Source organism: Vanacampus margaritifer, chromosome 15, assembly GCF_051991255.1.
Source record: "Vanacampus margaritifer isolate UIUO_Vmar chromosome 15, RoL_Vmar_1.0, whole genome shotgun sequence".
Lineage (NCBI taxonomy): Eukaryota > Metazoa > Chordata > Actinopteri > Syngnathiformes > Syngnathidae > Vanacampus > Vanacampus margaritifer.
This window is the reverse complement of record NC_135446.1, coordinates 9,454,689-9,466,650: the sequence shown is the minus strand read 5'-3', so window position 1 is coordinate 9,466,650 and position 11,962 is coordinate 9,454,689. Positions and strand designations below refer to the sequence as shown.

The window sequence follows — 11,962 nt, the reverse complement described above, 5'->3', positions numbered from 1 at the left end:
TAAGGTAAACCCTGCTAAAAAACAATAACAAATATTTGCTTTCTTTGGAAGCTTTCTACTGTGCTGCAAGGAAAAAAAGACAAGTATCAGAGCTGCATTTTGATATAGGAGTAGATTGAGTTGTGAGCTAAGTCACAAAAGGTGCAACGGTATTACCATAATGAAAAAAAGAAATGGGTTTTCTATCTTTACAAAGTACCAAATCATTGTAGAAAGAACGACAAGCAAGCCTGTTTTTTTTAGTGTATGTTTTTTATTTTTTATTTTAAAGTAGAGAGCAGAAACAGCTACTTCATGAAAAAATTCCAGGATCATTTTAACCCCTAGGCGTTATTGTGACCATTTTTTGGCTTTTTGTTGGTTCTGACTAAGCCATTTCAAAATAAAATACTGCCCACGGGTTTTAAGACACTCCAGGAATCGAGTTGGTTTGTTTTGAATTTTCTTTACTAGTTTGATACACTTTACATGAAGTGACTATTTCTGAGCTCTGGTCATGTTACACAAGGTATAAAACGCAAGCGCAGTCCGCGTGCTAAGCAAACCCATGGTTTCATTTAGTGACGGATGTGAGCGCCTCCCACTGGCTCCTCATATTCGGCCGCACAGGAAGTGACAAAATAAACCCTCCTCACTGTTACAACTGGACTGAAAGATGGTTGGCATGTTTTTATCCATCGTTGTCATTGTGATTTTTGCCAGAAACTATTTTTAATGTAACAACTGGACTGTAAGACAGTTGGGATGTTTCTATTCATCGTCGTCGTCATCGTCGTCGTCATCGTCATCGTCGTCGTCGTCGTCGTCGTCGTCGTCGTCGTCATCATCGTCATCGTCATCGTCGTCGTCGTCATCATCGTCATCATCATCTTCATCCTCGTCATCATCGTCGGGGTCGATCTTTCCCGAGAGGACGTCCTCAATCCAGCGCTCCAGCTCGTCCGCCGAGGGCATTTCATCGTGGTCGTCCATTTCCATCCACACGCTGTCAGCCTGCCAAAAGAAGAGCAGGAAGAAAAAGAAGAAGAAGAAGAGCAGCAGCATCAAGAAGTGAGCGTCATCCGTCAAAATCCGTGCACAGAAACAATAAAGACTGCTTACGTCCTCCACGTCAACCACGCCGATTTGGGGGGAGGACAGCTCGATGCGGAAGGTCTTCTCCCAGTACGGAACCAGCTGAGAAAAAGCACACACGTGACAGCACAATCACAGCCATTAGACCAGGTGTTCTCAAGGATTTTTTCTTTCTTTCAGCGGAACGCTGCATTAAACGCAACGGGTCCAGTGTTTGTGTGCCAGCCCACCAGGGGGAAGTTGTCAGGGTCGATCCAGATGATGCTCAAATTGGGATTATCTGTGTTCTCACGCGCCACCTCCTTCAGGATCTCCAGGAACTCAAAACCATCTAATGATTCCAAAATAAAAAATGAGTCAGGTGGGATCGGTGGGTCCGATTGAGGGGATACATCGGACTCTTACCTGGATCGTCTTCCTCGGCGAAGGCCACAATGTGCTCACCGTCGATGTCGTCCTCCTGGTGTTAGACAGAACGTTTTCAGGCCGATATGGAACAAATGCTCAAAGGGCTTTTCATTCTCGTTTGGTGGACAGGAAGTGTGTATTTAAAGCTGTTCTTACCCAGATCTCGTACATGCTGTGAGGTTGCAGCTTCCTCAAAGTGGGTCTGAAATGTAGGGAACAAGACACAGTGACTCATTTGTCCATTGGCGGTGATTGGGTTTAAGGTTTGAACTTTGACCTGTCGTGCTGCTCGATGTACTCAACCAGCTCGGCCTCGGTGTACGGCTTTCCGGGAATGGTGACGGATTCCTCCATGAAGGGCTCGTGGAAATCCACCTCGTTCATCTTTAGCTTCAGTTTCTTGGCGATCTAAGGCGAGACAGAGAAGAACCTCTGAGGCACATAAACAATCTGTGCATCATACGTTCGTACCATTTTCAGATTCAGATTACTTTATAGTGATCTCTAAAAGGCCAATTCCCCAGTCAAAACCGGTACAAGAAGGGGAAGCCTGACGGGTCACCTTTCAGCGCCCCAATTTTTTAAATTTTTTTTAATTTTCATTTGGTAATGGAAAGAATGATTGATACACATTGCCAAACTCATTGCTATGAACGAGAAGCCTTTGAGCTGCAAACCTTGGGGTCGAAGATGGCAAAGAATTTGATGAAGGGGTGAAACTCCTCAGCTGCGTCGTCAAACTCGATGAAATCTGCAAAAGACGTCAGGGCTGAAAGGACGGTGCCGGCGGCTCGAGCCTTCCTTTGCGTTCTTGCGTCGTCCACCTACGAGCAGATTTCTTGCTCTTGAAGTAGCCCACCAGCTTGATGACCTCGTCCATGTTGTGGAAGCCCTTCAGCTCCCGCTCATTGTCGATGATCTCCACGGGCTCTTCCATCACCTGAAGCGCCCGACGTTGGGAGAACCGTTATAGTACAGATAAAAGCACATTCCGCCGTGATGTCACTCGTGTTTTCGGGTGGCGAAAGCCCGAGTCATCTATGAGGGTGCCACTACAAACCCTTCCATGTCATCTATCTTGTTTGTAAAACGATTTATGACAATTCTTATTTAAGGAACTGGATTAAACAAACCCTTTATGGGCACGCAAAAGTTTTTGTCATGGTTTTTGCTCAGGTGCTTGGTAGTCTCTCACTTTTCTGAAACCCGGAAGTACCTGGCGCCGATGGTTACCAAACATTCTGAAATGTCCCTGAAGTATTCTGCAACGTAGCTTACGTCATAGAGGAACTCCACCAGGGTGTCGGCGGCCAGCTCGCCGTCATACTCGATGATCTCGTTGTTTGCGAAGATGTAGACGCTCTCCACCTCATCCAGGCCTGGCAGGAGGATGAGTTGAGGTGGTTCAAGCAATTGGATTGGGAATTCGTTAGCCAAATCGACAACATTAATATCCCGCTCAGTTCAAAGTTCAAACTTCAACATGACTGTTGAGACTTACTTACGAATTACTCGCACCTTTAGTAGTGTCATGTCTATTTTCAGTCTTGTTTACTCCCTGTCATTTTTAGCTTCTGTTTTCCTTGTGTTTTCCCCTTGTCTTGTCATTTCCTGTTTTATTGTGAAAAGTCTGACTCCTCTCGTTTCTGGTCACTTGCCCTTCCTCGTGTGGTGTGTGTGTCAACCCTGACTCCTGATTGTTTCCACCTGTGTCCCCATTACCCTCATGTGTCATCCAATCAGTGCCCTCAGCCAGGTGTGTCTTGTTATGTCATTAGTGTTGGTGTATTTAGTCGGTTGTCTCCCCCCTGTCTGTGTCGGTTCATTTTTGCTGTTGCCACTGTCGTAAGTCTTTCGCCACGCCACGCTGACCTTTGTGCCTTATCAGGAGCCATGTCATGTTGTTAGTTTTGCCTAAGTTGTTTTGTCATGTTTAGCTTCATGTTTTGTTAGTTCAGTTTATTTTGTTCTTTTTGATTAGAAATTAAAACCTCTTTTTGGACTGCACCTCTGCCTCCTTGCTCTGCCTTCCCGCATCTGGGTCCTAAAGCCCCCACCTTACTGACAAGTAGTTTTCATTTGACAGTTCAGTTGACGTGTGTAAAGAGAGAAAGAAGCCTACCGAGCTTTTTGGCCACAGAGCTGTCTTTCTTCTCATCCACAAGGCCAAATCCAATGTCTTCATCATCAAGATCAGCCAGAACTTGGGCTGCGAGCTGTGGAGAAAAGATTAGGAATGATGGATGGAGGGAGGGGTGGGGTGAAGGTGCGTCATGAGCCGTTGGACTGTAAAGTCGTCACCAAAGTACAATTACTTAGTTACTGGATTTAAGTTGATTTTTCAGGTTTGTGGATTTTACTCTTTGACTCTACATTTCAGGGCATACAATATACAGCTGCTATACAAAGTCTTCATATCCTGAATGTATGGAGGGCCAAAACTGCCAAAATTCAAAATAAATAAATGACTAAGGGTGAGAAGCTCGGTCATCCGGGAGGGACTCGGTGTCAAGCCGCTACTCCTCCGTTGAGAGGAACCAGTTGAGGTGGCTCGGGCATCTGGTTCAGATGCATCCTGGACATCTCCCTGGAGAGGTGTTCCAGGCATGTCCCACCGGCGGGAGGCCCCGGGGACGACCCAAGACCCGCTGGAGAGACTATGTCTCTCGGCTGGCCTGGGAACGCCTTGGAATCCCGCTGGAGGAGCTGCTGCCCCCGCAACCCGACCCCGGATAAGTGGTAGATGTAGATGTTGGATGGATAGACAGATAAATGACTAAATAATAAATAAATGACTAAAAGTGAAAATAAAAACGGATATAACAAAAAACTTTTTTTTTAATAATAAATATAAATGGAAATAAAAATAACCAAAATATATATACATAAATACATTTGTATTTAATTTTTGAATTATATTTTCTATATTCGTTTTTATTTCACTTTTAGTCATTTATTTATTTATTTAGTCATTTTGAATTTTGGCAGTTTTGGTCCATATTGCCAGGACGAAATGTTATTCAAATGAGGGGGCGGTCCTGGGCTCACTCGACCATTGAAAGGCAGTTTGCAACGCGGAGTCCAGCCCAATACACGCTTAGGACCGCCCCCTCATTTGAATAACATTTCTTCCTGGCAATATGGACCAAACTGCCAAAATTCTAAATAAATGAATGAATGACTAAAAAAATAACTAAATGACAAAAAGTGAAAATAAAAAATCTAATAAAAAAATTATATATATATATATATATATATATATATATATATATCATTTCCATCATCATATCATTTATATATATATTTTTATTTAATTTTCGAATTTTTTTTTACATAATTTTTTATTTTCACTTTTATAGTCATATATTTATTTCTTTAGTCTTTTATTTATTTGGAATTTTGGCAGTTTTGGTCCTCCATATGAATGAACCAATCACGTTCAAAGTCATGTTTAATGGTTAGGACAACCATGCCACCATTCAAAGTGCCTCTGCTTAAGACCAAATAAAAGTGGCATTTGGTTCACCATTCCAATTTGCGCTTCTTTTGCCACCTCCGCTAACTTCCCGGGGGAAGATCGCCGTCACTTCCCGTCCACCTCAAGACCTTAAAAGTAAAAGCTTTGGACTGCTGCCTTGCACTTTCTAAATCGGAGCGAAACCGGAGCCAACAATTGACAGCCGCCGCCCGCCCCCCGCCGTAACCCCCAAGCACTCACAAGAGAAAGGGAGGTCTTGGCAAGGGGCTCAATTTGAGGCGCTGTAACAGGTGCTTCTCTACCTGCAGGTTAGAGTGCACAAACTTGTTTCTTATTGGTCCGTCACGTTTAACTCGTGAGATTAAACACGGCATGTATCAAAAAGTTACAAGAAAAACGTACTTCTTTTTAAAGTTTCAACATGTGATGTTGCGTGTTTACGCTTAGCTTACACCAAGACCCTTGTTAGAAGGAAAGAAAACTTTTACAAGGAGATAATTTTTGTCTAATTGGCCGTGTGTGTCCCAGCCCCCTCGACTGGAGCATATTTGTAACGGTGGTATTTGGAGATGTGAGTGTACATCCCGCCGCTATTTAAGGCCTTGAAGAAGGCACGATGAAGGCAGAAAAGCATTCCTTACAGAAGTAGGCCAGGCCAAGACGCACCTGACTCGCTCACGTCCGTCGTGTCTGATTGACAGGTGAAAGTCTTAGCTTAGCTCTCACATTCAAGTGCCACAGTTAATAGCTTACTACCACAATACACATGTTCTTCATCTGTGTACATATTTTGGGAACCATATTTTGGGAACCAATGTACATATTTGTAGATCTGTAAAGGTGTCCATTTTGCCTCCCGAATTTTGGTGCTGTGTTTGTAGATTAGTCGACCTTACAAATTTTGTTCATTTTCTGTGTATATTTAATTATTGCGACAAATCATTGACTTGATCAATGTCTTCACGTAGAAGAAAAGCATTCTAAATGCCATCTGAGTAAATTTGTTGTTTCAGAAGTGCGTATCAAACTGGTAACCCCTTAATTAATATATACAGTGGTCCCTCACTACTACGCTGTTCACTATATCGCTTAATTATATTTGGGTCCAAAATTCCTATATTACGGGGTTTACCTTGGGTTGTACCTCGCTATATTGCGGAATTTCTTCTTTTTTATGTCCTCTACTTTGCGGAAATTCACCTGGCATAGGTTGGCGTGGAACGTAACACCCGTGAAAAGTGAGGGAACACTGTAATGTGTATATATAAATGTAATGTATATATAAATATATATTTATATGCTATATTTTTATGTTGTTATTTATATTTTATTTATTATTTTTAAGTCACAATTTCATGCATTTCCTTCTTTTTTTTTCAAAAATCAATTGTTTTGGTCGGTTCACACGTGTGAGTGTTATTCTGACAAATTATTGACCAATCTCAAGTGTTGGAAACGTCTTGCTTCCTTTGTTGATGTAATGGTAATGGTTGAACAAACATGTTATCTATTATTAGTGTTATATTATTTTACAGACAACTTATCTTTGTTTTTAATAATGGATATATATATATATTTGGCACTCTACCAATCTGTAGCCTAATGTAAATATTTCAAAGCTTACAGTATCTGTATTTTTTCCTTAATATATGTCTTGACTTGTGTCAATTTTTTGGGTAATTTTATTTTATTTTTTTACAAAAATATGTTTTATGTGCCCCACTGGTCTTTTTTTTGTTTGTTTGTTTTTGTTTTTGAGAGCGCCCCACTAGTCTAAACACGACATTCTGATTAATATTTTATATGTTTGTGGAATATGAATTAAGCCGCAAAAGCCACTTTTTTATCCATTCAGCAGGCGGCCATTTTGCCACTTGCTGTCGACTGAAAAATACATCACAGTGCCTTAGCGCACAGGTAAGGACCAATCACGGCTCAGCTTGTCAACATCACACCAAACTTAGAAAACAGGTGAGCCATGATTGGTCGTTACCTGAGTCCTGCACGACTGTGATGTCATTTTCAGTCAACAGCAAGTGGCAAAATGGCCGCCCGCTGAATGGGTAAAAACGGGTGGATTTTGCGGCTTAAGCGCTAAATAAATAAACATGAGTTGAGTTTGGAATTCATATTCCGCAAACGCAATATTAATCAGAAAACCTTGTTTAGACTGTTTGGGCTGCATAGAACATATTATTATCCATCCATCTATTTTCTTAACCGCTTATTCCTCACAAGAGTTGCGGGGGTGCTGGAGCGTATACATATTATTATTAAAAATTTTTTTTACTTGACTACACATGTAATAGATGGCACATATTTATGGATCTACTACTATATATAGCCCTGTGTACATACATATCTTTGTAAACGGATGTACAGTATCTATAGCTGAGAATCTTAGTTAAACAGCTTTACGCACACAGTAAATTAATAATAGCTTCTGACACATACCCGCACACACACACACGGACACACGTGCGGCTGGCTATTATACAACATCATAAAAGATGCATGTGAATCAATAATGGTGCATAAAAAGCTGGACTGTCTGAGACTGGCCACTAGCTGACACACTCTCGTCCCTATCCAGGTTTAATCGGGAAGTTAAAGAGGCCTTAAATCTCCTCATTGGACCTGACGGCGAGGTCACATGGGGCAGATGATGCAACACAAGCTGCTCCACAAACTCACTGCCAAACGGATGATGTCACCTCGGCCTTTTGGCCAGGTTGAGTCGGGTCGTTGCCACGGTTACGCAGCTCCACAACCTCGCACTTTGCAACTGCAAGGTGACTCCATAATGTGTATAATGTGTTCACATAGCAGCATCTTAAATTTAGCTGTGGGCCACTTACATCATCTGAGACGCACACGATGAATCAGTGAGCCACGCGCAAGTCCTGGAAGCCGGGGATTCTCAAACTTTTGGGGTCCGGAGAAAGAGAAATTTGTCCAAGGACCCTCAAATCCAAATGTCGATTAAACATGTGGATACCAAAATGTTAGGAATTTGAAAAAAGGCCCATTTACACTATCCTCATAATTTGTATTTTATTCTGGAAAAGATGCCTCTGTAGGTTTGTTATATTGGTATGTTGGTATGTGCTTTTTAAAAATAATCACTTATTGCAAATAATTGTACAATTTTGAGAAGCCCAGCTGTGAGTTCCTCACAAAGCAGGTGTCGAGAACATGGCAACATCATACCGCTCACCTCATCTTGCCAAATGAGCTTCTGTTTGAAAAATAATTTTTAACCTCCATTTTTGCTAGCAGAAAGAAACGAAAAAGAAACTTGCCAACATGAAATGTTCTGTTGGTCATCCAGCATGTGCTTTGGTCACCATAGCAACAGCCTGATTTCCTTCCCAGGGTGCCAAACGGCAGACAAAAAAAAAAGAGAACAAAAGTGAAAACAGCATCCAATTCAGATGCTAGGTTAGCATTAGCATGTAGCCTTCAGCATCAGGGTTAGCTAACGATGGCTGCCAGGTAAGTATGCGACATCTGCCCAGGATGAGGAATAGTGGAAAGTAACCAAGTACAAGTACTCAGGTTTCTGTACTCCAATAAAATATTTTGTTTTCCCATTCCTCATTGGTTGACTGATTTAGGAGAATTGTTTGATGTTGTTGAAGGTGAATGTAGCCAACTGTGTGTTTTGCCATGTCCCAGCTTAAAAAAAACGCAAGCTTCTCACCCTCACAAATTCTCTGTCCAATCTTAAAGGTGAATTTCTTTCCGTTGGTATCATTAGCAAATTTAGCATAGCTGTTCAATTGTATCCAAGTGCTTATGCGGGGCCTGTTTTCAATTCAGTCCTGATTATCCTGTAAGAGGTTAGCTTAGTCCAGTGATTTTGTTTATCTTCTCAGTACAAACGCTACGCAAGTTGGAGATAGGTTTCGAAATTTTGCTATGGCTCAAGAGCTGGGTCAATCCCCAGGCCAGCCTCCTGATTGATGGTAACCACGCAGTGCCACAAAATCCATCCACAGCCGTCAGACCCCAACGGCAACTCAGAATCCTCAAATCCTGAATCCTTCCTCCGGCCAACCCACCTCCAGAGCCAGCTCCTCGATCTGGAGCTGTTTGATGGCGTTGCGGTCCCCATGCACGTTTTTGTGGTAGTAGATGACCATCACATCGTACTTCTTCATGATGGATTTGTAGTTCTTGGCGCTGAGGTCGTGAACGCGGTCCTTGCCGTCGTACTCTGGGATTCGCAGGCCATTTTCGCAGGACGCCAGGGCCCCCAAGGAGAGGAGGACCCCCAATATTGCCCAGCCCCACTTCATGGCTATTGTCCTCTCCTCCGCTCTGATCCTTGACTTAATGGTCCCGAAAACCAAGTCTGCTTCCTGTCCCCGCTGGCAAGAGAAGAGCAGGACCGACAGCAAGCGGCTGCCTTTAAGAAGCACTTCCACGTGGATTTGCTGACGACACGGGGCGGGGGGCTTCGCTCCTCCAAGAGACAAGCTGGAAGAGCTGCCAAAAATGTCACAATTAGAAGGGAGTGGGGGGGAGGAGTTTGCACGGGAAAGCCACCTGTTGGAAGTCTCTTGTCGGGGGAAGCGTAACGTCTCGTCCGACGAAAGAAGACCCCGAAGCCCGACGTGCCTTTCCCATATTAAGTTTGGCCGAGCTGCCAGAGTCCCACTAAAAATAAAACCTCTGCGGGACAACGCTGTGGACAGGACGCTGTCCATGGACACAAGGCCACGGAGTCAACTTACAGGAAATCGGGGCCGAGCCCAAACCAAAAAACGCCAGTAATTCACGACTCTCCTAAAAACATTCCCAACTGCCAATAAAGTCTAACTTGCAAGTTCACGTCTTTCCACTTGAGTAGCATCATATCTGAAACTTGCTCATAACTTGAATTTTGGCTCACTCACAACACCAAGCAAAAAAAAAAAGTCACGGCTCCAATTGTGATGATGACGTCAACATGTGAAAATGGCTTCAATCTTCCAATCATATTTCAAATTCCTCCTTACAGGGCCAGACAATGAAGTCAGCTGTCCTCTGATTGGTTGGTCAGAGCAAAGCTGTTCAACAAATAACAGGCAAACAAAGCAGCTGCGATCTTCAATACTCAATGGTCAGTATGATGTGTTTTATTGAAATCTTTGGTTTTTATCATGTTATTGGATAAATAGTTATCATGAACCACTCCATATTTGATGTTTTTTGCAATTATAGTGGTTATATTAAGAGGATGGATAAGGTCCGCCAGATTAAGAAGATTAACAAAAGCACAGCCCTCCACTGCTATAATTTTTATCCAACAATTCAATCAGTACTCCATTAGGAAGCCCCACCCACTCAAATGTTTCATCACTGAGGTAAACAGCGCCCTCTTATGGCGGACGCAGACTCTCCACTGTTCCCTCCGCTTGCCATCAACAACGCGGCGGATGAGGTCCTGAGACTGTTGCCACGGCGACAGAGATCCAAACGACGTTTTAACACACTGATGCCGATGCGTGTTGAGGAGCGGTGGCAGAACACGGTGGAGTGAAGTGGAGCCTCTGAACACACTGACACATCTGACACACGAGTCAAGGTGCTAATGAGCCCGAAGCGGAGTTGTCACTTTAGCGTTTAGTGCTAGACTGAACAACTTTTTCAGACTCTTTTTTTTTAAGCACTTATAGTCACAAATTTTGTTAGTTTTGAAATTTGAATAGAAACCTAAAGCCTTTTTTTAAATTGCATGCTGCTTAATGTTAATATAACAATGAAACTAATGTAAACCACCAAATTTCAATGTAATTTAAAAAAGTATATTTTTTGCTGAGCTTAACTGTCAATTTGAGTGGGCTAACGCCACCATCATCAACATCATTATGCAATGACAAATTCATTTAGCAATTTTAAATAACAAAGACCACCTTGATATACCAGTTTAATTGATTCTGTCATTATGCTTGTAGCTCAAAACAGATGTATCTTAAATCATCTTTACCAATTGAAATGAATTGAAATGCCATTCACATGTTGTACTTTATTTTAAAAAAAACTGAGTAATGACAGAATTAAATAGAATGAAAAGGACGTAACAGTTTGTGCATCATTTAATGTTGAAATCCATTTCAGTGTGCCTTCTCCTTTTTGCATGCTCACCTTGACCACTGAGAGGCAGTACTGCATACTACAGTCATGCAAACACAAACCAGAGAAGAATTGACTTCTTCTTCTTCTACTATTACTCAGTAAGTTGCTGTAATATTGGTTATTTTTGTAAAAAAAAAAAAAAGAAAACAAAGAAAAACACAGGCATTGAAGCTAACTGTTAGCATATCAATGGGATTTTCTATTATATGTTAGCATTGAGCTTGTAAAGCAGCATAGTTTGTTTCTTTTAAATAAAAACAACATGAAACTATAAGTGCAGTGCTCGTTTCTCAAGTTTGCACTCACAAGCCAAAGCAGAAAATCATAATAATCATAATTTGGTCACTCTTATCTCAAGGTACCACTGAAGGAATTGACAGCAGTGGAGCCAAGGGGTGACATCATCTGGTCAAAAGTTGTTTGGAAAGAAGTGTGAAGCTTGTTTTTTGTTTTTGTTTTGGTGCCATCTTGCAAACACCTCCTCCACCTCCTCTTCCTCCTACAGGCGCACTCGTCATACTTTGTCTACATTTTGTTTCTGCAAAAACCTCCCCCGCAATCACACACCTGCCTGCACGCCGTGTCGCAATATGAAATTGATTGCATGTGCTCATTCGCGTCTGGGACCGAATTTGTGTCGGGCGCCTGTGAACGTGACTCTTTTTGGTCTCGAAATGTGTCAACATGACAGCTGGAGGATGAGTGGAGGATGAGAGGTTGCCTAGTAACCGCAAACCACACTTATCAAGCTTCAGCCTGGAAACAGTTGGTGCATGTAGGATGCTGAATGTGTGAGTGTTTGTGTGTGTGTGTCAATCTGTGCAACAAAGATGCAAAGCGCAGTGGGATCATGACGGCCAGAGGATAAATTGAGCTGTT

General features: G+C 42.4%; 1 protein-coding gene and 1 long non-coding RNA gene across 2 annotated transcripts; one reads left to right on the top strand and one right to left on the bottom strand.

Annotated features, from left to right (window-relative positions):
- Window positions 1-256: 256 nt before the first annotated feature.
- Window positions 257-9,564, bottom strand: casq1b (calsequestrin 1b). Its single transcript, XM_077543229.1, has 11 exons — window positions 9,025-9,564; window positions 3,605-3,698; window positions 2,761-2,861; window positions 2,311-2,422; window positions 2,160-2,233; window positions 1,760-1,890; window positions 1,639-1,684; window positions 1,480-1,534; window positions 1,305-1,405; window positions 1,102-1,176; window positions 257-993 (listed from the first exon to the last, which is right to left on the bottom strand). Exons 1-11 carry the CDS (start codon window positions 9,259-9,261, stop codon window positions 751-753), a joined length of 1,269 nt encoding a protein of 422 aa, XP_077399355.1. The 5' UTR covers window positions 9,262-9,564; the 3' UTR covers window positions 257-750.
- On the top strand, window positions 7,558-11,038 carry LOC144034470 (uncharacterized). The gene is made up of 3 exons (XR_013288223.1): window positions 7,558-7,752; window positions 9,966-10,067; window positions 10,169-11,038. It is a non-coding gene; the product is annotated as an uncharacterized LOC144034470 (long non-coding RNA).
- Window positions 11,039-11,962: the final 924 nt, after the last annotated feature.

Coding starts and splice junctions, on each gene's coding strand:
- casq1b (XM_077543229.1), bottom strand. CDS start 9,261: ATGAAGTGGGGCTGGGCAATATTGGGGGTCCTCCTCTCCTTGGGGGCC. Junction 2,862..3,604: donor CTCTGTGGCCAAAAAGCTCG/GTAGGCTTCTTT, acceptor TCCTCCTGCCAG/GCCTGGATGAGGTGGAGAGC. Junction 994..1,101: donor GCGTGGTTGACGTGGAGGAC/GTAAGCAGTCTT, acceptor TTCTTTTGGCAG/GCTGACAGCGTGTGGATGGA.